The sequence below is a fragment of the Parus major genome, chromosome 11 (genome assembly GCF_001522545.3).
Source record: "Parus major isolate Abel chromosome 11, Parus_major1.1, whole genome shotgun sequence".
In the NCBI taxonomy this organism is placed as follows: domain Eukaryota; kingdom Metazoa; phylum Chordata; class Aves; order Passeriformes; family Paridae; genus Parus; species Parus major.
The window spans coordinates 7265869-7289660 of NC_031780.1; the positions used below are offsets into that span (position 1 = coordinate 7265869).

Genomic DNA, 23792 nt, shown 5'->3' on the forward strand with positions numbered 1-23792 from the left:
ATCAGAATGACAGAAGCAAAACAGTATCAAAGTTAAATCAAGTTGAGGGCAGAACACCAGGTTTAAAAAGTGATTCCAATAGCTGGTAAGAACAAGCCTTTCTGATTACACAAGATACTTAAGGTCTTCAAAATTCAAGGTGGATGTAGACACTGCCTAAAGATCAATAGGGCTGAAGTAAAAGGGAATTGGAGTTCCATGGCCATCTGTAGTCTTCTTCCCAAGACAGGTGCGAGGTCTGAGGCCATTCAGTTCACATTTTCCACACACTGGTTTTTGAAGTGGGACTGTTAGGCAACAGCAAAGTTTTACAGTCTGCAAGATACTGCTGTGCTGCCCAAACTATTGCCTCTAAACAGATATGACTGAAGCATTAATGATTACTGTATTAATTTCATGGAGACATTTTCATAAACCTGTAACACAGCAAAGCAAAAGCAACAGCAGAGGACCACCCACCTAATATTGCAAAGCTCAAACAGCAATTTGTCTTGACATAAAATTCAAGATAGGCAAAGAGGTGTTTTAACAGTTAATTTAATTTTGAGAGAATAGAAGAGATTGCTCCATATAATTAAAGATGATGAACTAGAAATTGCTTCATCCATAGCAAACACTGCTGCAAAATGGGAGCTTAGTAATGTTTTGCTCCATGCTTGGGTCCAAACATAAAAACTCCAGAAATTTTACTGACAAGCTTATAAGTAAAAACTATTTCTTAGAAAACAGGAAAGGCTTAGGAGACAATAACACACTGACACAGAAAACAACAGATATGAGCCTCTGGGTTAGAAAGTGAGATAGCAGTAGCATCCAAACAAAAAGGAGTGAACACAAAGGCATGTGGAAGAGAGATGGGTGATTACTCGATATTTGTAAATGCAGGAAATGCCACAGATAGAGGAAAATTTCAAATTTTTCCATCAACCTCAAAGGTCTTTCTACATCAGCCTGCATCATTCAAAAACTTGTAGTTGATAAGCAGGACAACACACAATTGCCAAAAATTCAAGACTAAATATCACTTGCCAGAGCACTTGTGATGAGCCCAGGCTCACTGTACCAGAGGTGATACATTAACTGTCCCACTCAGGAACAGAGTATGATCTCCTTCCTGGAAATACAAGTTAAAGTCATGTTCTACCAAACCAGAAAGTCCTTTTGTCCATGAGGTATCTCCTTGGTGGTTAGAAGAGAACACTGGTTGTGCAGTTTGCAAGCCAAACTAGAGCCTACAGGAATACAGAGTAAGGAAAGGAAAAAACTCAATTTTACGTCCATGTTTTGGATGCAAGCTAGGATAACTAGTGTCCCTCTGCCACTAACAATTCCATTTTGTTACTGAACAAAACAAGAACAGCCCACTGGGAAGCAGAAGGTTGTGCAAAACCTCTGCAAGAATATACCTCACGACTTCAGAGCTATTTCAAGCTGAACCTGCTGTGAAAACCCCATGTGTTTCCATCAACTGTCAGAGACGTGCTGAGGCTGCTGCAGCCCTGTGTTTCCCTGCTGTGCATTCCAGGCCCTGCCTTCCCCTAGTGCTGGCATTTGCTGGATCCCACTGTGCTGTCCAAGAAAAACAAACCAGTCAAAGGTTAACTCCAAAAGGGAAAAGTTGTTCAATTTCTGGACAGCTCAACTCCCTGAACCAGTTTGTGACAGGGCCAGAGGAAGACCTACAGTCCCTGGGGTGGGACAGGAGAATCACATCAGCCCTGAAGAAGGCTGATCAACCTCAATGGCTCAGAACTAGCAGGAAACTGCTGTAATGCACATGGCATGGCATGCCAATGTTTTGCAGCAGGACCACAGTTTTAAAAAACCAAGAACATTTAACACAAGGGACAAAGATAAATGGTACCTCTAAGAGACTGAATCAATACTGCAATGGAAGGCAGCCAAGCAGCTGTACCAATGGAGCACATGCTTTCTGGGAACAGAAGCCTTTAACAACACAGTGATACAGTGCTGCTGCTTTGAGACCTCCAAATACAACCACACCCGTTTCATTCAAGAAGCTGCATAAAACACAGCAGGCACAGGCAGAAAGCTGGTCTGAGTGCTCTCAAGCCTGGAAGAACACCAGCATTTCAAATGCTGTTCATGACCAGCAGGTACTCACGTGATATAGTCCAGAAAACTTGCCAGGGGCTCATACGCGTGGTTCCTCATGTGACGGAACTCCACCACCATCTTCTCCTTCAGCTTGTCATCAATGACAGACACAGTGAGCGGGGAGGCTTCATTGGCCAGGAAGTTCCCATAGTCTGTGCTCTGGAGGTGCAGTTTCAAGTCTGAAAAAGAAAGAATAATTCCACTCTAGAGTGTTTTGGGCTGGGTTTGGGGTCTTTTTTCAGCATAGCCAAGAAGGCTGGTGCTCAGCACTTCTCTAGGCACTCTCTTCTCTGAAAGATCAAGTAGACAAAACCCATGTGTTAGGTCATACACTTTGTATGTGCTCAGTTTTATCATGGACAACCCAAATACAGGAAAAGATCAGTGTTTCACCAAATCAGCCTTGCCTCATCTTAAAGACAAATCTGTGACACCATCTGTGCAAGTGAGCACACATACTGGTGCCAGCTGTTCACTCTGCTAGGTCAAGGTGGAAGCTTACTGATTTTCTAGAAGATACTTACTAGAAATCTAGGGGGAGAAGAAAACAAAAAAACTTAAGCACTCTGTCTAGCCAAAAGGGCTCATCTGAAAAATCACATCCAAGAACCTAACTGCACACACAGCAAGTCTCCCCAGACACCAGTGATATGCAGGCATTTGTAAAGCTTTCAAAGCCCAAAGGACAGAAACGGCAACTTAGAAATTATAAGCCATCTTGGTCTTACATTATCCAAGCAGCCCAGCTAATTGTGCTGGTAAACAGAATTCAGGCATTAATAGGTAGAGAGGGGCTAGTGAAGATGAAGATCATTTAAATGTATCTCACAGGGTAGGCAATCTCTGCTCAGGATGGAAGAACATGATCAGAAGTCTTCCCCTTCTCTAGTTTCAAGCAGAGGAAACCTTTGTTTCCTCTGTTACCCCTGCTTGCAGGTCAGGTGCCCAACTAAGCTGCAGTCCTGGCCAACAAGCAACCACAACATGCTGAGTTCTGTCAAGATAAAAGCCAAAAGCATTTAAGTGTCTCTGTGGAAAAACTGAATCCAGAATTAAGAAACGTCATACAATCCTACTCCTCAAAGCTCTACTAGTTGCATTGGTACACAGTGTTCACCTCCCTTCAGCTTCACCTCAGAGAGCCAGTTAGGCAAGCATCCTCAAAGGGATTCAAGACCTTTATGGGGTAAGGAGAGGAGCTGGAAGAATTGAGTCAAACCAGATGTGAACACACCATCCAGAGAAAACAGAAAAATTACATTTCTCCCTAGTTTTTCTGAAGCAGCACTACTGAGGCTGCCTTTCCCTCTCACTGAGCCATACAAGTCCTCAGCATTATGGCAGAAGCATCCACAGCACTGAGGTCAGAGGAAGCACACAGCCTGGTTTGAGGAGTTTGATCTTTTGACATTACACCCAGTCATGGGCAGGAGCTGGAGAGCTTCTCCTCAGGCTCTAACCTGAGCTTGTGCAGCATGATATTGTTCTCACCATGAGGAATCAGGGGTCAAACAGCTTCCAAGGCAACTGACTCTTCTGGGTATTTCCAATGAGGTCTAGCAAAGATGGTTTTGACCCAGCACTCCTTAGTTACAAGGACGTTCCCACTGCTCAGTGCTGCAGAAAACAGATGGGAGTTTACAGGGAAGGAAAATAAAGGCCAGAGACTTAAATATCACTCAGTTTGTCACATTTCTCAGTGGTTTACATGAGAGTTTTAGGGGCAGTTGTAGAAAAGAGAGGATTCTGCTCCTCTAGTTGGCTCTAGTGAGACCCCACCTGCAGCACTGCATCCACCTCTGGGGTCCTCAGGAGAGGAAGGACATCAAACTGTTGTGAAAAGGTCCAGGAGAGGCTACAAAGATAATTAGTGGGATAGAGCATCTCTCCTATGAGGAAAGGCTGAGAGGATTGGAATTGCTCAGCCTAGAGAAGAAAAGGCTCTAGAGAGACCTGATTGCAGCCTTTTGATACGTGAAGGGGCTATAGGAGAGTTGGAGAGGTACTTTTAACAAGGGCATGGAATGACAGGATAAGGAGTAATGGCTCCAAACTGAAAGAGACTAAGTTTAGCGTGGATATTAGGAAGACATTCTTCCCTGGGACAGTGAGGTACTGGCAGAGGTTGCCCAGAGAAGTTGTGGATGCCTCATCCCCAAAGTGTTTCAAGGCCAGATTGGACAGGGTTTGGAGCAATCTGGTCTAGTGGAAGGTGTCCCTGCCCATGGAAGGGGTTTGGAACAAGATGGTCTTTAAGGTCCCTTCCAACCCAAATCATTCAATAATTCTATGAACCCCGGATGCAGCAAAGAGAACTCTCCATCCAACTACACACATCAAGGCTGAAGCAAATCAGAAATCTAACCTAGATCTCTGTTCCCCAGGGCAATCTAGAGGCTGAACAGCTGTGGTTTATTCTACCAAATCATGCTCAACTTATGCTCACACTTGCAAGGGAGAAGACATTGCCTGGGTAACTCAGTTGAGTCTGCAACACGAACCTTGCCACAGAGTCAAACACCAGATCATGCCAGAACTTGGACAATCCCTCACCTCCACACAGCCTGCACAGGATTATTATTGATCGTAATCATGTCCCAAAATCCTCAAAAAGCCCAGCACAGGGGCAGCATAAAGGGTTCTGACCCACCTGTTCTGCAATTGCTTGATTTCTGAAAGCGAAGATAGATGGGAAAACTAGCTGAACTACATCTTAATGAGTTTTTGTCCCACTTTTTAAATGATGAACTTTGGAGTCTGAATGAAAATTAAGCTCCTGACAAATTAGGACTTTACTAGTTTGCTTTTAGAAGAAACTGGAGAAAACATGGAACAAAATTATCAGTTAATATGTTCAGTGAATATGAGAGAAAAGTATTATACCCATAAACTCAGATTGCAAGGGAAGGCATAGGGAACTGCAGTAGTTGCATTTGTGTAGCTCCTACTTGCAGTTTCCTGTAGCTGTGCAGAGCTCTCATGGAAGCTAAGCCTGCCCAAAAAGGCATGTGATGTTGTTTTGCAGCATAAAGGACCTTGGAGAGGAAGCAGCTATTGCATATCCTCCCAGATCTGCCTTCAGTAGCGAAGCTGCCAAAACTTGTTTCCTCAAGTCCAACACCATTGGTTGTTTTGGTGTCATCACAACCTGAAACTCTGCTTGTGAAGTTGCAAGCAGCTGTTTTGCTATCATGTCACTTGATGCTATTCAGTGACACAAAAAGAAGTTTGCTGTACTTCCAGGAAGTCAGAGATGCACTGCATCTAGACCAGAGGCACACAGGCTGCACACTGTGCCTTGCAGGCTCTCCAACAGCTCTGAGCAAGCTCCCATGAGCTGCTTGGCTGGAACATTTTGCCCTGCTCCATGAAAGTGTTGTCCCCCCAACTCTACAGCACAAGAGCCAGCACATTATGTTGCAACTGGAATAAGGGCCATGTTTATATAACACTTGGAATTCATTTTTATAAGGAAGGCCAGCCACAAGCTGCAGGACTAAACTTTTCTGAATCTCTTAGCATCCAAGCAGACAAAATGGAACATATTTTCCAAAAATTGGACCGGATTTATGAACCCTGACTCAGTGCATCCCACGGTGTATCAGTGCTTTACACTAGCCTGTCCTCCTCCAGCTGCTGGGCTTGTCACCAAGCCTCAGCCAAGAGGGTTTGGGAGCTTTTAATAGGACTATTCACATGTCAAGCTTCTCAGATGAGAGCAAACGAATCCCGTGGTTTCATATATCTGCTGCCAGAAGAGCTGTCCCAGTAGCACGGTGACTAATAAATGGACCCACTGCTGAGCAAGCCCCAAGCTCTCCAAAAGCCCAGGTTCCTAACACAAGCTTAGACTGAGCTGGAGTTGACCTCTGGCAGCGAGAGCAGCACCTTGGCAGGGGCAGCTGCCAAGATCCCACAAGCTGCATGTCGATAAGACACTGTCTGCAAGGCTTTTGCAGTACCTCCTCCTCAGCTGCTGCTGAGGAGGGAGACCTGCACCTGGAGCCCTACCTCTCCTGATGAGCTCCTCCAGATACGGATCATTGATTTTAAGAGATACATTTGCCTGTTTTGGCATTTTTCCAAGCAGTTCACACACTTTATGTAACAAATTGAGCCAACATTTGGCAAGGGAGCACTTGAATGACCACAACACTTATGTTCTCTCTCCTCCCCCGCAAAACCTAGGAAATTATGGCCAGGTCACTGCTCCCAGAAAGTTGCTTCGTGCAAGAACACAACTGTTTGTCAGAATGACAGCCTTTTTCAGATGGGTAGAGTAGTGCTTTGGATTACCATGACATGGACTTACAGCCACCTCCTATCAACTGTCAGGTCAGGCCCTTTGGTTTTCGTGCAGCTGCATGTACATGAGCCACAAACATAACCAGAGCTTAATTCAACACACTGCTGTGCCAACATCTTGACATTTCAGATGACATCTTCACAAGAGACTTTATATCTGCACTAATGCAACTATCCTCTCCTGCAAATTTGCTTTGACATAACACGGAACCAAGTCATTAGTCTGTCAGACATCTGTCAATCAAAGCCTTTCCTGTAAGCCCTGCTCAGACAGAGTGATCCATGGCCCCATCAGCTCAGACTTCCAAACCTTCCTTCTTTCCTGCTCTAACTGCATTGTAGAGCTCTGAATCAAGTTAAGGGCTCAAGCACTTCCAGGCAGGACTGATCTGTCTTCTCACGCATAGGCACAGAATCAGCTTCCGCACCTTCTGAGCTGAACCGATGTTTTCACAAAAAATTATCTGCTGTAACCTTGACATCTTCCTCCAGAGCACCTGGGGCCATCACCACCTATATAAAAAATTAAAATATCAATTGCCATCTCCCAGGCTGCAGGCAGTAAAGCAGCCGAGGGATCACATAGCAATCTGTAGATGAGCTACATCGCCCACGTCTCCCTTCGGGAGACTGCAGCCATTACCATTTGCCTTCTTGCTGTTTGTTTGGTCTGTTTATATCCACCTCAGACACTCCTGAAGCTGATTCTCTGAAATCTCACTCAAGAAGAACTCAGATACCCTTTGTTCCCCACAGAATTTAAGACCTTTCCTGCAGTTGCACAACACCAGCAGTGATGTGCTACCCCTTCTCTGTTGTCAGGCAGTAAAATCATCTGAGCCAGAGTTAGAGAGAAGCATCGTCTTTGGCTCTTTCCTCCATCAGTATCTCACCTCTGCCTTTTTACCATTTGATATGGCCTCAGCACCACAGAGCAGCCTTGTGTTTCTAGCCCATCCCTTCCTGGGACTGAACTCATTCCACTCAAGCTTCAAACGCAGCACAGCCAAGCTGTGTTCCATGAAGAGCCCCTCAATTAGGCAGCCCCTTCCTAATCTGTCCAAAAGGCAAGGTAACCCCTCCTCATCTGCCTGCATCCCCAATAAGCTTTTTTGCCCCTCCAAAGGCAGACTGCTCTAAGTCACTCTGTATCCTCAGAAGTCCAATGCAGGACATCAGCCCAGCACCCAGTGCAGGGGTTAAGGGAGAGGCAACAAATCACTCAGAAACTAAAACAAATAGGGCAGAAAACAGTCTCATGCTATAGTTGAGTAAAAACAAGATGAAAGCACTGACAGGCTGCTGATAAGCAATACCTGCCAGGAAACCCAAACACCATCATCATCTAACAAGGGGCAGGACCCAAACAAGGGCTGAAGCTGCACTAGTACTGAGAAGCTGACCTCAGCTGCTGCTTGAAGTTTAGCTAGGAGAAGCTATGAAGCAGGTCTCTGCCTGGTAAAGGAGGCCAGAATAAACAGCAAAGAGCCTCTGCTGAACCCTGCAGGAAGCCAATGACCACAGTGTTTGTTTGCCACCATGATCTAGCAGGCTATGGAAGTGCCATCATTCTTCCAATAAATGATGCTTTCCCGGAGCTTGTTTTAACAGGACAGTTGATGAAACAGCCACAGACAGCGGTTACACCCATACAGGACAAAGCAGATTACCAAGATTAGCAGGACAGCATTTTGGACACTGTTCTGCTGCTGCACGAGAAGTCAGCATTCAGAGGACAGCAGTGGTCTATACTTTCCTCAGGTCTCACCCTGCTTGTAGACTCTGCCTCCTCTGGCAGAAGAAAGCTCTTGGGGCCAGTTCTGCTGCACAGTCCCAGCACATGGGAGTCAACTTTTAACCAGGGCTCCAAGATGTCAGGAGAGTGACAAATCATCATTGTGTGAATGATGATAAAAGGTCCCTGCCACATTAAGGCCTGGCTTCTACACCCCCTGAGGTCAGACTGAACCACTCTCGGAGCTCAGGATGGATTTGAAGCATGGCCACACCTTGGGACCATCAAGTGGCCTCTCCTTACTTGGTAGTATAGTAAAGGCTGCACAGGAAAGGATCTATGCTGCTCCCCCTTCACACAGGAGAATACCATGAGCTCCACCAAAAGCACTCTTGAAGTCAGTCTGGAGCTCTGTAACACCCCCATACAAGAGAGGACATGCTGCCCATGCGGTTATGTTGAAATAGAAGCCCAGCTCCAGCCTTCTTGGGGCCTAAATTTCAGGATCACAGTGATAAATTGGAAAAGAGATGGGTATTACAGCCTCCCCTGCTCTTCCCTCTGTGAAAGATGCTCTGAACACCTCAAAGCAATGGCAGCCTGCAGGGGAGAAAAAAGATCCTTGGGATAATGGAAAAAAAAACACACACTGCATGCAGCCTGGTGTACAGGTGTACAGAAGACAAACTCCATGGACAGATCCCATTCCTCCAAGTGCACACCACTATTTCCATGGCATCCCAGATCCCAGCTGTGCCAACTGCACAGATGGAGGCACAAGTACCCACAGAGTAGTGATGCTGAGATGTCCAGTCTCTGGAAGGCCTCTCTCAAAGAGGCCCACAGGCTTGAGCCAACCCTGCCACTCTCAACCTCATCACCCAGCTACAAGGTGACACATCTCACTGCTGAATTTCACCCACCAATCATCTCTACAACACTGTCAGGTCCGAAAGAAAGCAGCTTTCTACACTGTTGCTGTGGAAGCAAGGAGAAGCAGTAGCAATAGGAGGCTCATGAACACTAACCTAAGGGTAAAGACATTCCTGATTCAAGATGCTTTTATGCACTTCTTGGGCTCTGAATGCTTTTTGCAGAAGGGAGTTTTGCAGACCAACAGTAAAGCCAGTTGATAATCTACATTCCAGTCCCAGAGTGAACTCTGCTGCTTAAAAGCATCACCACTGTTCAACTGCATCAACAGCTTTTCATCCTCCTGACAGAATATCAGACCTCTGACAGGCCTCAAGCTGTGGATGACTCACCAATCTTTTGACAGTAGAAATCTGGGTGACTTAAGTTTGGTTGCCTCAAACAGATTCCACTCAAGCACAGATCCATGCTCACAGCACTGGAGCAGAGGAAAGCAGCTCCAGGTCCTTCACTGACACCTTGTGTCAGAAGCAGGAACTGGATACAACAGTGACCGCCAGGCAGGTTCCAAACGCTCCCAGCTCATGCGTACTGCACAGGGCCTCAGCTGAGAAACAACCAGAGCACCAGGACTTTTGGAGCTGAAAGAAGGGATTAAACATGTTATTTCTAAAGGGTTTAAGTGAAAGCTTAAATCAAAACAGTTCTCACACACCCTCTCAATCCTGGACATGTTTTTCTGCACTTCTTAAGGCCAGCTCAAGAGCCTGCCTCACCACAGACAGCCCATTTGGCTCTGTGACTGAACAAGGGAGAGCTTATGTCAGGTTACCTTGTGATCAGACAAACTGAGGCAACAGGGGATCACGCAGAAAAGCATGATTTCCTCCCTTCCAGCAGCAAAACTGCCAGCCTAAGTTCTGAAGCAGACAAATCAATCCCTTTACGCTTCCAGACTGATCTGGGCACACCAGAGGGAACAGCATTTCAGACCTATAAGCACAATGTCCTCCAAGCAGCCAGATAACCAATTCCCAGGGCCAGACCCAGAACAGCCTTGGTCCTTCAGGCTTTCTCTATGGCCAAGGCAATCACTTGCTCCAGGACTTTAACTAACTGCAGAGTCAGACACATGAGAGGCAGCAATGAAGGCAAAACAGAGAGCAGGGAAGAATGTATCAGTAATTTTTGCTCCAGTACTTATTTTGACTGCTAACACATCAGCCACTGCCTGAATTTAGTGCAGATGAGCATCTGGGAGAGAAAGAAACACATTAAAAGTCTGTGGAGTGCAGAAAGCAAGTACTGAAATGGGAAAATCAGCACTAAAAGGACATAGGAAAGAAATTGACCAGAGACCTATGTAAGTAATAAAGAGCAATGCTCCTTTGAACAAAAATCTCTCCAGAAGCATGCTAAGGAGAGGCATGGTGAGCCAAGTGAAGGAGGAACAAGACTGGCAGTGAATTTGGAAGAACCTTCAGGTTGTGAATGAAGCATGACCAAGAGCACAGCAGCGGCCGCCACCAGAGAGCTGTTGGGGACAGAACAGCAACAATACCATAACAAACATAGAGGAACTTCAACATGACTCATTCCAAATGCAGCCAACACCACTCCAAGGGAGAACTAGGCTTAAGAAGCTTGGTTCATAAACCAAGAAATGGAGAGAAAAGAGAAGCTCCAAGTGCAGAAAGACTCCAAAGAGGAAGTTATCTGCAAGAAAGGTGAAAAAGTCACAATTCAGGACATGCTGAGACTTGTGACTATGAAGAAAGCAGAAGTCACCCACAGCTCCCCTTCAGTCCCTGGGCTCCACAGCAGGAATAACAGTGACTGCTGCAAGCAAAGAGCTGCAAAAAAAGAAAAGCCAAAAAGGAGCTTCTGTCCTAAGTAAAAATATTTAAGGCAATTTTTAAGGTAGAGACTGGAGCACAACACAGCACTCTGTTCCCATTCTATTGTTATCTAGAGTGAGCAGCTCCATGTAACTTGCATCCAGGGTTCAGCTGGCCAAGAATTCAATGTCAATTAACCACTCAGTAATGACTGTCTAGATAAAACTGATGCTTAACTAATTTTTTTAGAAGAAAGAACGATCCAAAACTTATAGTTCCACGGATCAAAACAACATCTCTGGATACATGTGTTTCTAGTTTATTTCAAGATAGGCCTGGTTTTAATCTTTGTGATTTGTGATGCAGGTTCTGTACACCAAAGAGTGAAAACTGCTAAGCAGGTCACTGATCACAGGAACACCAACTAATGAAGATGATGAGCTGACCACAGGTGATCACTGAACTGCAGAATAGTTTGAGTAGGAAGGGACCTTCAAAGGCCACGTAGTACAACTGCCTGCAATGAGCAAAGATATCTTCAACTAGACCAGGTTGTTTAGATCTCCATTCAAACTGGCCTTGAATGTTTTCAAGGATGGGGCATCCACCGCTTCTCTGGACAATCTGCACCAGTGTTTAAAAGATGATGGCTGGAAATCAGAATTAGCCTCAAAAGAAATCTCAAGATCACAGGCAACAGGTAATGCACTGGTGAATTTACTCAGATGTACATTCAGATGGATTTTTTTCCACTAGTAATCCCTCTATAACAGCAGGTACTTTCCTAGGTGACCTGATCTTCTTTAAAACTAATCATGGATATCAGGATCTTAGATTATACCAATAACCTTATTCCAGGCCTTAAAAAGGCTTCCTGCCCTTTAGGGACTGAAGGCGCAAACACGTCTCACCAGCAATGCCTGTCAAAACCCACAAGGCTCCCAAAATCCGCAGGGCACAAGGCACAGCTACACAGCCACCTCAAGAAAGCAGTGGGAGCACAAGCTCCCCTACACCGCTGTATCAGCTGCTGCAATCGCACGGCCGGGGTGACCGGGAAACTGAGCCAGCTGAGCGGGGTGGGGGGACAGGAGGGACACCGACTGTGTCCTCAGCCATGGGGTGAAGATGGAACGCCTCATAAACGCCGCTGTCGGCTCTTTTCCCCACTGCCAGGCAGCCCCTCGCCTCCCCACAGCCCCCCACCACCTCCCCTGAGCCCACAGCCCGGACATTCCCCTCAGGATGGCGGGGAGGGGGGGGCTGTTCCCGCTTGTCTCAGGCCTCCACCGCTACTCACCCTCCAGGCTCTCGCACTGCACCAAATTCACGTAGTCGCCTTGCCGGAGTACCCCCGCCTTGAAGCCGCGCACCAGCCCTTCCAGGTACCCGTTATCCACGTTAAAATAGAGCTCCGGGAAACACGACATGGCGGCAGCGACGAGACGGCAGCGCTACCGCCCGCCGCCTCACGTGACTCGCGGCGGGTCACGTGGCCGCGGCCCCTTCCCGGCAGCCATTGCGAGGCGGGAACGGCCTGAGGCGATAGCGGCCGCCATAACGCCCTGCGCCGAGCGTGAGGCTCCCCTTCACTACACCCGAGCCACCATGAGCGATACAGGCAGAAGGATACACAAGTAAAGTTCGCAGTGTCGCCTATTGCCGAGACACCACTTCTACTAGTCAGGAAATACCTAGCAAGTTAAAGGGCTTTGCCAGGGACTGCTCTGTAAAAAAATAAAATAATTTTGTTAGATGCAGAGGTGTTGAAAAATGTGAGATATGTCAAGGTTATGTTAAGGCAGAATGTTCTTTGGTGTAAGACCTCTGTATACTTTCAAGCCTAAACAGAAAGAAAGGAGACTTAATCAGTGGAACAGGCAGCAGCCAGCATCCCTCACTTAGGAATATCTATAACAAGCTTAAAGGATGTAGTAAGTCAAGATGTTGATAAATGTCTATGTGTACGTTATCAACCTGGTGAAATTCTCACAGTCCATGTATCCTAAAGCTGAACTATCTTCATTAACACTAAAACACTAAAAATCATGCCTGCTGGTCAAAAAGACCCTGCCCAGGTGAAGATGCTTCCCCTGAGCATGAGTAGAAGTTAGCTGGGGTTACGTGATTTCTATGGAAATTACTAACCAATCTTAATAGAGAAAATTACTTCATAAAGGAAATTACTAACCCTGAACGTCTCTTTGTAAATAATGGCGGGGAAAGTCCGGTGGGGTGTGCTGGATTTGTGGAATAGCAGCGAGCACCCAGGCTAGGGCAGCTCTGAAATAAACAATCCGTGTTTCTCTGGAGTGTGTCGGTACCGGTTCAGTGCACACCAACAAACGAACCTGATCTTGTGGGTAACAGCAGCATAGCCAGAATATCACCTGGGGTACCCCTGCTGTTGAAACACCGCTTTATGTAGTCAGGAAAGGCACATCTGATTTGATGTGGATGTGTTTTGGAGTGTTGGCTGTGTGGACACTGTGCCCAGCTGTGCAAAGGCCACCCTCACCTTGCTGCCACCCTCTCTCCCCCGAGAGCCCGAGCAGACACATCACACCATTCCCACGCTGCAGTGGCTTTTGCAAAGGGCTGATTTATTGGAGCTACAGAGAAGGAGGCACACAAAGGGGCGAGGAGCTGGCAGCCCCACAGGCGCTAGTTCTTGCCGCAGGGGAAGTTGGTGCTGATTTTCCTGCAGTAGCAAAAGGCGTTGAAGAAGCGGCAGTAGCAGGTGGCACAGGGGTCACAGCAGGGGATCTGGTGGCCGAGGCACGACTCCAGGAGACGGACGCAGCGGCGGGGGGAGCGCTCCTCACGGCCCTCAGCTTGCAGGTCTGTGGATGATACCTGCAGGGGGAGAGGAGGAAGAGGAGGGGAAGAGCTGGTCCTGGACCACTGTGCCAGCAGTAAAGGACTGCGTGGGAGAGAGCCAAGAGTGGCTGCTGAAACCTGGTGCTGCCAGCAGCAGTGGCTTCTGTCGTGTTCAACTCCAGGCTCTGTTTTCTGTTGGAAATCACTGCTGAGCCCTGTGGACTTTCTGTAGGCATTGCTGCCTCATCCACAGTGTCTCAAGACCTTTCTGCAGACGTTTATTTTGAAGCACAACCTGGATTTTAGCAAATGGTGCTGTGCCTTCTGCCCAAATGGAGGCACCAGGGGCTGAGCCAGGCAACACAGGGCACTGCCCAGCTCCTGGGCTGCACTTGAGGTTAATTAAATGGATTACAGAAACACAGGCTTGAACCACTCTCCTTTGAGTGCTGGAGCCCCTTGCAGGTCTGGGTAGCCTTAGCTGATCCCAGCTCCTCAGGTGATGGACAGATAGTCCCATCCCAGGAAGCACCATGCTGGGCTCCAAACCCACCCAGCCCCAGGGACACAGAAAAGGCTGCTATGGCCTCAGGCCACCTCACTCCTTCGGGTTGTCTGTAAATAAGCTCAGGGAGCCATACCTGTGGTTCCAGCAGGCTGCCTCTCTGCACAAGGTCACCATCAGCTTCTTGGACCCCCAGGGCCATCTGCTCAAGCCCCAGCCTTGGGAGAGCTCCTGTGAGATACAGAGAGGCGGGACAAGGAGGCTGCTGGAGGGTCAGCTCTGATTCTTCTCCCTTTGCTCATGTGTGTCGCACAAAAAAAAAAAGACCCCACTCCCTGTGAGATGCTCTCACCGGCCAGGGTCAGGAGAAGCTATGCTGGTTTACAGCGATCCCCTAACTCTGAGTATGGGTTCCCCCGTTCAGTTTTGGGGTCCTGGGTTTTCCACCAAGCAACTGGTGGGGGTCAGTGAAGAGCAGGTGGCCACAGGACTCACCTGCTGGCTCCGCAGACACCTCCTTGGCTTTCCTCTGCAGGCTGGTGTGGCGGGCTCTGTCCACCCCCTCCAGCCCGCCGCTTGCCTTCTGCAGGTGGCCACAGCTGAGGTCAGCAGTCCTGAGATCCAGGACAGCCTGGATCCCCTGCAGCAGCCCACAGCACAGCAGCAGCACGTTCAGCATGGTCCTGGGGGAGGTGACCTGTGCAGATGGGCCTGGCCAGCATCAGCCCACCTGCTGGCAGCCTGGCCTGTCCCCTCCACTGCCATCACCCCCTGCCACCCTGAGTGCCGTGTCAGCGAGGGGCAGCTTCTCCCAGCACAGCCACCACTCCCAGCTGTTTGTTCCCTTGGACCTGAGAGTCCTTTTTTGGGCCCACAAACACCTGGGAACAGGAGCCCCCAAAGCTCTCTCCTGTGCTGTGGGGCATTCCACATGTGAGCACATTCATGATCTTCCCACAGAAAGGGGTGACCAGCAGAGAATGGACTGAGATTTGATCTTTTTTGTGGCAGTTTGGGTTTTTCCACCCCCCCCCCAGCAGCCATCAGACCATTGAGGTGCACAGTGTGTGGCGAAAACATGTGACATGGCCCCTGCCCGGCTCTGAGCCTGAAAGTGCCACTAGAATCTCAGTGCTGGGCAGGAAGAAGGACCACAGCACACACAGCTCAGGAATAGGAGAAGCTGCAGGGTCAGGCTGTGGGCTTTGGGGGCCTGAAGGCTCTAACAAGTAGGTGATCCCTTAGGGAGCAAAAGGAAAGGAGCCAGGAGCTGGTATTCCAGTTGCTGCTGTCAGCCAAATCCTGGGACAAAGCCTGCTGCTTGGGCAGCTTTGAGGTTTCAAACCTGGCTCCAGCAGCCCAATGCTGGCTACTCCTTATCTTCCCATCCCACAAAACCACCCAGCTCTTGGCTGACCCCTCTGCACTGTGGGGAGCCCCACAGCCAAGGGTGTGACATCCCACACATTCCCAAGACCCTTCCCATGGTAAGCACTGACCTCTCCAAGCAGAGAGGGGGATTGCTGTCCGCTGTTCCGCTGAGCTCGCTGGAAGTGCCACTACCGCTCTCTGTCTCAGTGTCCTCCTCCCCACATGTTTACTGGGATTTATATCAGCTTTTTATTAATTAAGTGCTGCAGCCACATGACTTCACTAACTACCAGATAGGTGGGAGTCTCTGGAAAACGGGCTTTGTCTGGATAGAGAGGCAGCCAGTGGGGTGATGTATGGGAGGGGGAACTCCTGCTTTCTGCCTTGCACAGCTGCAGAAAGGAACAGATCCCTGTTAGCTCCAAACTCCCAGGTTTTTTGGAAGTGATCTCCACTGTCCTTGCAGGCTGATTCCCTTTCCAGCACCAAAGCTGCAGCCTGAGGACATCTCCTAGTTCCCAAATACAGAAATAACAGAGCTGCAGACACCCCACCAAAACCATGCCAAATTTGACTAGTTTTCAAAGGGAATGTTGCCTATCTGTATCTCCTGGTAAGCATCCACTCCCTGTGCAGAGCCTCCAGAAGTCCTCCAGCTCCTGACCACATACCATCTGCAGATTCTCCAGGCTTCCACCTGTGCTAACTGCATCTTACTCATGTCTCATTTGGAAAACCTGCATGCCCCAGAGCCAGGCTCCTTTGGGGAACACTTGCAGCCTTGAGTGGCTTCAGCCCTGCAAGGAATCGGGGGAATAAGAGATAACAGGGTGAGTTCAGCATGCTCTGACACACCCAGCAGGAAAGCTGACAGCCCAGGCTCTGCCCTCACCAGACTGTTCCTAGACCAGGAGGAGCCCCGAGGCCTGCAGGTCCCCAGCAGAGCTTGAGCCACTGCTCCTGGCTGGAGCAGCACCTCTGGGGCTCCTTGCAGGCTTCCTCTGCTCCTACATCCCTTGTCCCAGCATGATCTGATTCCTGCTGCATTTGAGGGACAGGCTGAGCAGGCACAGGACCAGTGAGGAGCTCATGGGTTATTTTCTGCAGCTGCAAGTGGCTGCTGGAAACATTCATCACCCATCTACGTCCCCCAATGCACAACACCCAGCCAGGATCCCCTGCCACAGCACCTGGATGCCTCCTGCACCCCACATGCCTGGACAGACTCATCTTGAGTGAGAGACAAGTTTGGCAGCCCTTTCCATTCCCAAGGCTCAGGTGGGTGCCGAGTGTCCCATCCAGCCGCAGCTCCTCCATTCCTCCGCCCTGGGGACACCAGCCCCCGCACGGAGCCCTCAGCACAGCTCATTAGGGCCTGTTTGCAGCCGCGGGCCAGGACTTCTGGGAAGGCATTAGCGGGAACGAGGGCGGCCGCGCTGAGAGCTTTTTAATCTGCAGGAGCAACATCTGCTTTGTGCGCATCCCGATGGCCAGTAACGAGCTAAATGAGGCGGCCGGCCGCTCGCCGGGCCGCTTCCAGGAAAAGACGGCTTAAAGCGAGGGGGAAAGGGGGGCCGGGGCTGCGCTCCCGGCTCAATGGTTCCAGCGAGGGCGGGAGCGGGTGATGGAGCGGGTTCAGTGGTATAGCAGAGATGCCCGTGAGCGGGCATCCCGGGCAGGAGCCTCCAACGCTGGGACCCTCCGGAGACAAGCCCAGGCTGGGGGTTCTCCCTCTCCTCCTGGAAGCACCCAGGCAGGCGAGCGGCTCATTTAGCTCATCAGCAGCCCACGTTACCGCTAAGGCCAACCGAGTCCCCGCTACCCCGAACAGGCAGTAACGAGCCGGGCCGCGGGAGCTGCCGGGGCAGCCTCTCAGGAGGTGCGATGAGCATCGCTCCGGCCTCAGCCCCACCGGGCCGGGCCCTTTAAGGCGCGATCCCGGAGCTGCCCTGACGTCAGCGGGGCGGGCGCGCCCGGGCACCGCAGCCCCGGCGGTCGCAGCTCCGCGCCCCGGTGAGTGCGGCTCCGCCGGGGCGCACCGGGTGACAGGGGCTGGGGTGGGTATCGGGGTGCCCGAGGCGCTGGAGGGAGAGCATGGGGGTGCCCAGGGTGCTGAGGTCTGGAGGTGAGGGCACGAGGGTGGCACGGATGTTGGGGATTGGAGATGCGGATACGGGAGGGACAGGGGTGCTGGAGACCTGAAGGTTGGCGTTATGGGGGTGGTCCGGAGTGCTGGGGACTGGAGATGGAGATGTGGGGGTGCCCAGAAGTGCTCGGTAGTAGAGGTGAGCATATTGGGGTAGCCAGGATGCCGGATACCTGGAGGTTGGTATTATTGGGGTGCCCAGGATGCTGGGGTCTGGGAGTATGGGGTGACAGGGGTACTGACAATTTGAAGGTAGGAGTACTTAGGCTGCTGGGAACCAGGAGAGAAGGGGTATGAGGCTGCTCAGGTGGTGATGAGGGACTGGAGGCAGGAGTATTGGGGTGCCCAGAATGCTGCAGTTCTGGACACCTGGAGGAGAAGGTATCAGGATGTCTTGGGGTGTTGGGAAGTACAGGGATGTATTGGGATGTCCAGGATGCTGGAAACTGAAAGGGGGGTGTTGGAGTGCTCAAGATGCTGGGGACCTGGACATGGGGATTATGGGGTGCCCTAGGATACTGAAGAGATGGAAGATGGAAGTATTGAGATCTCCAAAGTATTAGGAACTAGAGATGGGGATACAGAGCGTGGTCTAGGTCCTGGGATAGGGACTGGGAGGTGGAGTATCAGGAGTGCCCAGGTTGCCAGGACCTGATGTCCTGGCAGTGCTGGTGTCAGTTTTTCCGGGCCACCTGGTATTCGGGAGCATCCCATCCCTCACCCCACATTGCTCAGCATCTCCTCCATCCCACAGCGCCTGATGCCTGTCCCCCACCTGACAACACCGCCATGGCCGGGGCACAGGGCTGCGGCGAGGGCAAGATCGCGGGGCTGTACGACCTGGAGCGCACCCTGGGCAAGGGCCACTTTGCAGTGGTGAAGCTGGCCCGGCACGTCTTCACGGGGCAGCGCGTGGCCGTCAAGGTGATCGACAAGAGCAAGCTGGCGGGGGAGGCGGCGGGGCAGCTCCTGCAGGAGGTGCGCTGCATGAAGCTGGTGCAGCACCCCAACGTGGTGCGCCTCTACGAGGTCATCGACACCCACGCCAAGCTCTACCTCATCCTGGAGCTGGGCGATGGTGGGGACATGTTTGATCACATCATGCGGCACGAGGGCGGCCTGGCCGAGCCACGGGCCAAGCACTACTTTGCCCAGATCGTCCACGCCATCTCCTATTGCCACAAGCTCCACGTGGTGCACCGTGACCTCAAGCCCGAGAACGTGGTCTTCTTCCAGGAGCAAGGGGTGGTCAAACTCACCGACTTTGGCTTCAGCAACCGCTTCCAGCCTGGCAAGATGCTCACCACCAGCTGTGGCTCCCTAGCCTACTCGGCGCCAGAGATCCTGCTCGGGGACGAGTACGATGCCCCGGCTGTTGGTAAGGGCTGTGGGGTGCCCTGGGGACCTGCCTCCCTCCTGTCCCTTGCGTGGAGCATGGTCCTGCCAGCTGGGTACCACCTCCCACTTGGCCCCTTACACTAGGAGCACACAGCAGCACTGCTGTCCCTGCAAGGAGCAAGCCTGTCCCTTGGGTGTTTGGCTGCCCAGCCTTGCCCTGGCACAGCAGGGTCCTCCCTGTAGGGACCATCCCAGCATCCACAGAGATCACATAAAGCGATGGTTGCCAGAGAGGGGAAAAAAGCCCAGGCAGGCTGTGAGCCTGGCGTGGCAGCCGCCAGGAGAAGCAGTGTGAGGATACAGCTGCCAGCAATCTGGCGCTGGTGGTTATTTGGCGGGGTGAGGCCGGAAGGAAATCTGCTCTGGATGCTGCTGTTTGGGTGGAGGAGCTCTGAAAGTTTCCTTTGCTCCATCCCCACCCTGAAAACCACTTCCTTCCCACTGCTCCCAGTGCTCTTCCTCCCCTGGCCAGGGTGCAGGGGTCTGGGGAGACTGTCCCAGGGCACAGGAAGCTGGGCTGGGGGCTCCAAGAGGCTCAGCTGTGACAGAGGGGATGTGGGAGGGAAGCAGGATCCGAGCTGGCTGGCTGGCTGGAATTAGGGCAGGAGGATTTAGCGAAGCAAAACACGAGCCCTTAAAGGCAAAAGCCCAGTGTTGGCTCAGGGAAAGGCAGATCCCAAGCTGAGAACAGGGATAGCTTATGGAGGCGGTAGAAAAATAAGCTGGTGGCGCTGCAAAGGGAAATGAAGGGAGAAAACCAACGCAGATGAGAAATTTTCAAACACTTGACTTAAGCAGCTGAAGGTATTAACAGAGCGCCCCAGGGCGTGCTCAGCATCCTAAACCAGAACATCTGCAGGAATTTGTGTTCTGGGCGGGAGGAGCCAGTGAAGATGCTTCTGGCTCAATCCCTGTCCCCAGGACAGGGCAGCAATCCTGTTCCAGCTGGTCCCCATGCAGCTGGAGAGCCCAGATTGGTGCAATGTCCCTCTCTGATTGCTGTAGTGTGTCCTAAAGCACAGCCCAGTGCCAGGATGGTTGTGGTGGGATTTGGGAATCAGGAAGGTGAGGAATGACATGAAACAGTGCCGTGGGTGGGTGTGTAATCGGGGGGAGTGGGGAGGGGGCCAGAGCTCAAGGCTGGCTTTCCTGTCCCTGCCTGGAGAAGGTGATAACACCTCAACTGCTTTGGTGAAGTGCCTTGAGACCAGGTTGGATGTGGGGACAGGAAGGTCCTTCCCTGCCTTGGTGGGAATATGGTCCCGCTGTCCATGGGACAAGACCTGGGAGCTGTTACCTCCAAGGAATATCCCAGTGAGCACTGGTCTCTGCTGGAGCAGTACTGGGCTGGTGGGGCAGCCCCTCCCAGGGTGTCTGGGGTGGAGAATCTCATGAGCCATGGTGAGGTGAGTGCAACCCGAACTGCAGCTGCTGCTTCTTGCAGACATCTGGAGCCTGGGAGTCATCCTCTACATGCTGGTGTGTGGCCACCCCCCCTTCCAGGAGGCCAACGACAGCGAGACCCTCACCATGATCATGGACTGCCGCTACACCATCCCCCCGCACGTCTCGGCACAGTGCGCTGAGTGAGCACCACCCCCTACTGTACCCCCAGACCCCAACTGGCTGCCCCCTGGGTGCCCCAGCCCTGGCAGATGCCTGGGAGCTGAGGTGGGAAGAGAGGGCAAAGCTGCTTACTTTGGGGTTCACATAGTGCTGCAGGGTTGCAATGCCACTCCTTTCCCCCAGTCTCATCTCCAGGATGCTGCAGCGGGACCCGAAGCAACGAGCGTCCCTGGAGCAGATCGAGGGCCACACGTGGCTGCAGGGGGTGGACCCGTCCCCTGCCAGCCGCTCCCTGCTGCCCCTCACCTCCCACAAGCGCGTGTCTGAGGAGGAGCACGAGATCATCCTCCAGGCCATGATGTGCGGGAACATTGCGGATCGGGACACCATCCAGGAGTGAGTGATGTGATGCAGGGATGGGAGCCCCAGTGAAGGGCTCTGGGGGTCCCTCTGAGCATGTCCCTTGTGTGCTGATGCAATTCCCTCGGTCCCACACAGGGCGCTGGAAGCCGACCGTTACAACCACATCACAGCCACGTATTTCCTGCTGGCAGAGAGGATGCTGCGGGAGAAGCAGGAGAAGCAGGGCCACCGCCTCAGTCTTGTTTACAACCTGGCCAAGGAGGTACAGAGCAGGTGAGCGCCCCTGCTGCCCCCTGTCCCGTGTACCCCTCCCCATCATCCTGGGTCCCCCGTGCAGGGTCTTGGGTGGCCCTCTGTCCTTTTCCTTGGCACAGCCCTGTGGTGCCCAGCTGAGTAACGACACCTCTCTTCCCTTCCTCAGGCCTAGCTTGTCAGACACATTTGGCTCTGTGGGCAGTGCCGGCGGCCTCCTGCCCTTCACGGAGACAGGAGGCCTTGCCGGGGCATCCCGGCAGCCCCCTGGAGGGGACATTGGCGGCCGGCAGCCCACCGGGACCCTCCTGAAGGTCCCTGCCGTTGACACCACCATCACCAAGAGTACCCCGGCCCTGCAGCAGATCTGTGAGGAGGAAGAGGAGGATGAGGAAGAGGAGGAGAGGCCCAGTGCAATGGAGAGGAAGAGCAGCTCTCTGAACCAGGAGCAGATGCGAGCCTTCCTGCGCACCCACCGCCCGCCCGGCCGCGGGGAGGTCTGGGGGCCGGGGGTTGAGCTGGGGGGCCGGGGCAGGCGCTCGGGGGTGGCCTGGGCTGGGAAGGGAGTGAGTGGGGGCTGGGCTCCCTCAGTGCTGCGGGGAAATGAAGCTGAGCCCCCAAGGAGGGAGGAGGACATAGAGCCTGAGGTCTCCTCAGCAGAGTTCTCCAAGGAAAGGGGAGCCATCCTGTCACCCCAGAGCAGCTCGGCTGGAGTTTCCCAGGTATTGGGGGCACAGACAACTCCTGCCCCCCTCTCAAGTTCTGCAGACACGTCCCCAAGGCAGGGGAAACAGACAGCCCAGCAGTCAGTGGAGAGCTCAGGCCCTGAAGGGGGCGCAGAAAGTGTGATCAAGCTGGACCCGGGCAAGAGCAAGGGGGGCAGCCTGCGGGACAGGCTCCTGCAGTTCCCACTCTGCGAGAAAGCCCTGGCCTTCAAACTCCGGCCAGGCTCCAAGGAGAGCCTCCTATCACTGGGGCAGTTTAACTGCTGCCATGTCATTTAAGGCCCCAGGACTGGCTCTGCCATGGGGTCTGGGGGGGCACCCACTCCCCTGCCTTTGGTCTGTGGTGGCTGTGGGGCTAGCGGGTGGCACAGTGCCCTGCTTTGTCACCCACGGTGGCCACCCTGCCAGCACCCACCCCTGGAACCCGCTGTGACAGACCATCCCCCAGACAGACCTGCCCAGCGTGAAGCAGACTGGGGTCCATCCCCTCACTCGTCAGTGTGTCCCCAAATGTCTGGGGCAGCTCCATGACTCTGCCAGAATGGGATGGACCATGACACTTTTTTAACTACTAGAAATAATTTTTTTAAATAGTCTATTTTAATGTAATTAAATAGAGATTGCTATATCCCCCAGACCCCACAGTTGCCCCAGCCCCACAGTGTGCATGGCCCGGGGCTGGGCTGTCCTGCCTGCAGCCCCCCTGCCAGTCCCGGCCGGGGCCAGGCACAGCCTGGCCCATGACCCCAGGCTGTCCCCTGGGCTCTCCCTGCAAATAAGCTTCCTATTTATTATCTCTTTGTTTTCTTGCTGGCAAGAAATGAATGACGATGGAGGCGTGGGCCGGAGCTCGGCCTGAGCCATGGTGCATGCACATGGAAGGATCGGAGCCGCTGGGAAGCAAAGTTTGTCAGGACAATAAAATAAACTTGTGGGTTGATGTGGGTGCAGTGTCGTTACAAAAACATCGCTGTCCCCCCAGTCAGGGGGCCAGGGATGGCTTCCCTGGCACCAGGGGTGGCTTTAAGGGAGCATCTGCCGAAGGTGAGGTGGGCAGGGGCCTGGAATGGAGCTCAGGGCAGCCACAGATGGGAGTAAGGACCAGGATTATAAACACCCAAAGGTGAGAGAAGGCCTGGGCATGCCAGAAGGCAGGTGGAGGGTGCTTCACATCCCCATGAGAGTCAACCACACTCAGCCCCAGTGTACCCCCAACAGCTTTCCCCACTCAGCCTGAAGCTACCCCTGAGCCCCCAATTTCAAACTCAGTCTGGACTTCCATCCTTCTAGCTCTGCTGTTCCCCTTCCTTTCAGCTGCACCCTCCTGCCCGTTAGCTCCCTTGTCTGTCCTCATCATCCAACAAGATCTGAGTACTGTGTGAGTGGAAGAACAGAGTGATGCCATGGGGGTCTCAGGTGGGATGGAGCCAGCTCTGAACAGCTCGGGGAGTTGGTGATAGGAAAAGAAGGAGAGGGTGCCCTGGGGACCCTGCAGCTTGCACAGGGCCCCAGCAGCAGGAGGGGATGATGCTCCTGCCCACAGGTTTCCTTTCTTTATCCTAAAGGATAAAGCCACCACCTGAACAGGGGCTTGAACCCTGGACCCTCAGATTAAAAGTCTGATGCTCTCCCAACTGAGCTATCCAGGCTCACATTTGGGCTCGGGGGGGGCATCTCTGTGACAGGCAGGGGGACCCCGCTTTCCTGCGGCATTGCAGGGACAACGTGGGGACCCCACTTTGATATTTCCCACTCCCACGCCACCCCAACGAGGCTG

General features: G+C 52.1%; 3 protein-coding genes and 1 non-coding gene across 7 annotated transcripts in view; 1 reads left to right on the forward strand and 3 right to left on the reverse strand.

The window, feature by feature from the left end:
• Positions 1–12342, reverse strand: part of ATP6V0D1 (ATPase H+ transporting V0 subunit d1) — a 34225-nt gene extending 21883 nt beyond the window's left edge. Inside the window, exons 1-3 of one of the 2 annotated variants that reach the window (XM_019008021.2) lie at positions 12170–12279; positions 9424–9672; positions 2126–2297 (exon numbers count right to left, since the gene is read on the reverse strand). In XM_019008021.2, the coding sequence (XP_018863566.1) occupies positions 2126–2297; positions 9424–9499 (248 nt within the window). In that variant the 5' untranslated portion in view covers positions 9500–9672; positions 12170–12279. Of the gene's footprint in view, positions 1–2125; positions 2298–9423; positions 9673–12169 lie in introns of both variants that reach the window. The other variant, XM_015639946.2, reaches the window with a different exon arrangement.
• Positions 12343–13180: 838 nt separating this feature from the next.
• Positions 13181–17469, reverse strand: AGRP (agouti related neuropeptide). The gene is made up of 4 exons (XM_015639942.3): positions 15694–17469; positions 14690–14891; positions 14331–14425; positions 13181–13725 (listed from the first exon to the last, which is right to left on the reverse strand). Exons 2-4 carry the CDS (start codon positions 14871–14873, stop codon positions 13534–13536), a joined length of 471 nt encoding a protein of 156 aa, XP_015495428.1. The 5' UTR covers positions 14874–14891; positions 15694–17469; the 3' UTR covers positions 13181–13533.
• Positions 17470–22955, forward strand: LOC107209825 (SNF-related serine/threonine-protein kinase-like). 3 transcript variants are annotated; one of them, XM_015639938.2, is made up of 6 exons: positions 17470–17578; positions 18466–19089; positions 20554–20695; positions 20859–21071; positions 21174–21311; positions 21460–22955. In XM_015639938.2, exons 2-6 carry the CDS (start codon positions 18501–18503, stop codon positions 22292–22294), a joined length of 1917 nt encoding a protein of 638 aa, XP_015495424.1. In that variant the 5' UTR covers positions 17470–17578; positions 18466–18500; the 3' UTR covers positions 22295–22955. The 3 variants fall into 3 exon arrangements, with proteins under 3 accessions (XP_015495424.1, XP_015495425.1, XP_015495423.1); XM_015639939.3 differs by having other exon boundaries at positions 17522–17622; XM_015639937.2 differs by lacking the exon at positions 17470–17578 and adding an exon at positions 17624–17690.
• A 636-nt stretch (positions 22956–23591) lies between these two features.
• TRNAK-UUU lies at positions 23592–23664 on the reverse strand. The gene has a single exon. It is a non-coding gene; the product is annotated as a tRNA-Lys (tRNA).
• Positions 23665–23792: the final 128 nt, after the last annotated feature.

Bases quoted from the DNA above. Each gene is read 5' to 3' on its own strand.
- LOC107209825 (XM_015639937.2), top strand. From the start codon at position 17,660: ATGGGGGTGCCCAGGGTGCTGAGGTCTGGAG. The intron at 17,691-18,465 runs GTGAGGGCACGA...TCCATCCCACAG, and splicing joins CAGGGTGCTGAGGTCTGGAG to CGCCTGATGCCTGTCCCCCA. The intron at 19,090-20,553 runs GTAAGGGCTGTG...TGCTTCTTGCAG, and splicing joins GTACGATGCCCCGGCTGTTG to ACATCTGGAGCCTGGGAGTC.
- AGRP (XM_015639942.3), bottom strand. From the start codon at position 14,873: ATGCTGAACGTGCTGCTGCTGTGCTGTGGGCTGCTGCAGGGGATCCAG. The intron at 14,426-14,689 runs GTGAGTCCTGTG...TGTATCTCACAG, and splicing joins GGTGTCTGCGGAGCCAGCAG to GAGCTCTCCCAAGGCTGGGG. The intron at 13,726-14,330 runs GTATGGCTCCCT...CTCCCCCTGCAG, and splicing joins GCAGCCTGCTGGAACCACAG to GTATCATCCACAGACCTGCA.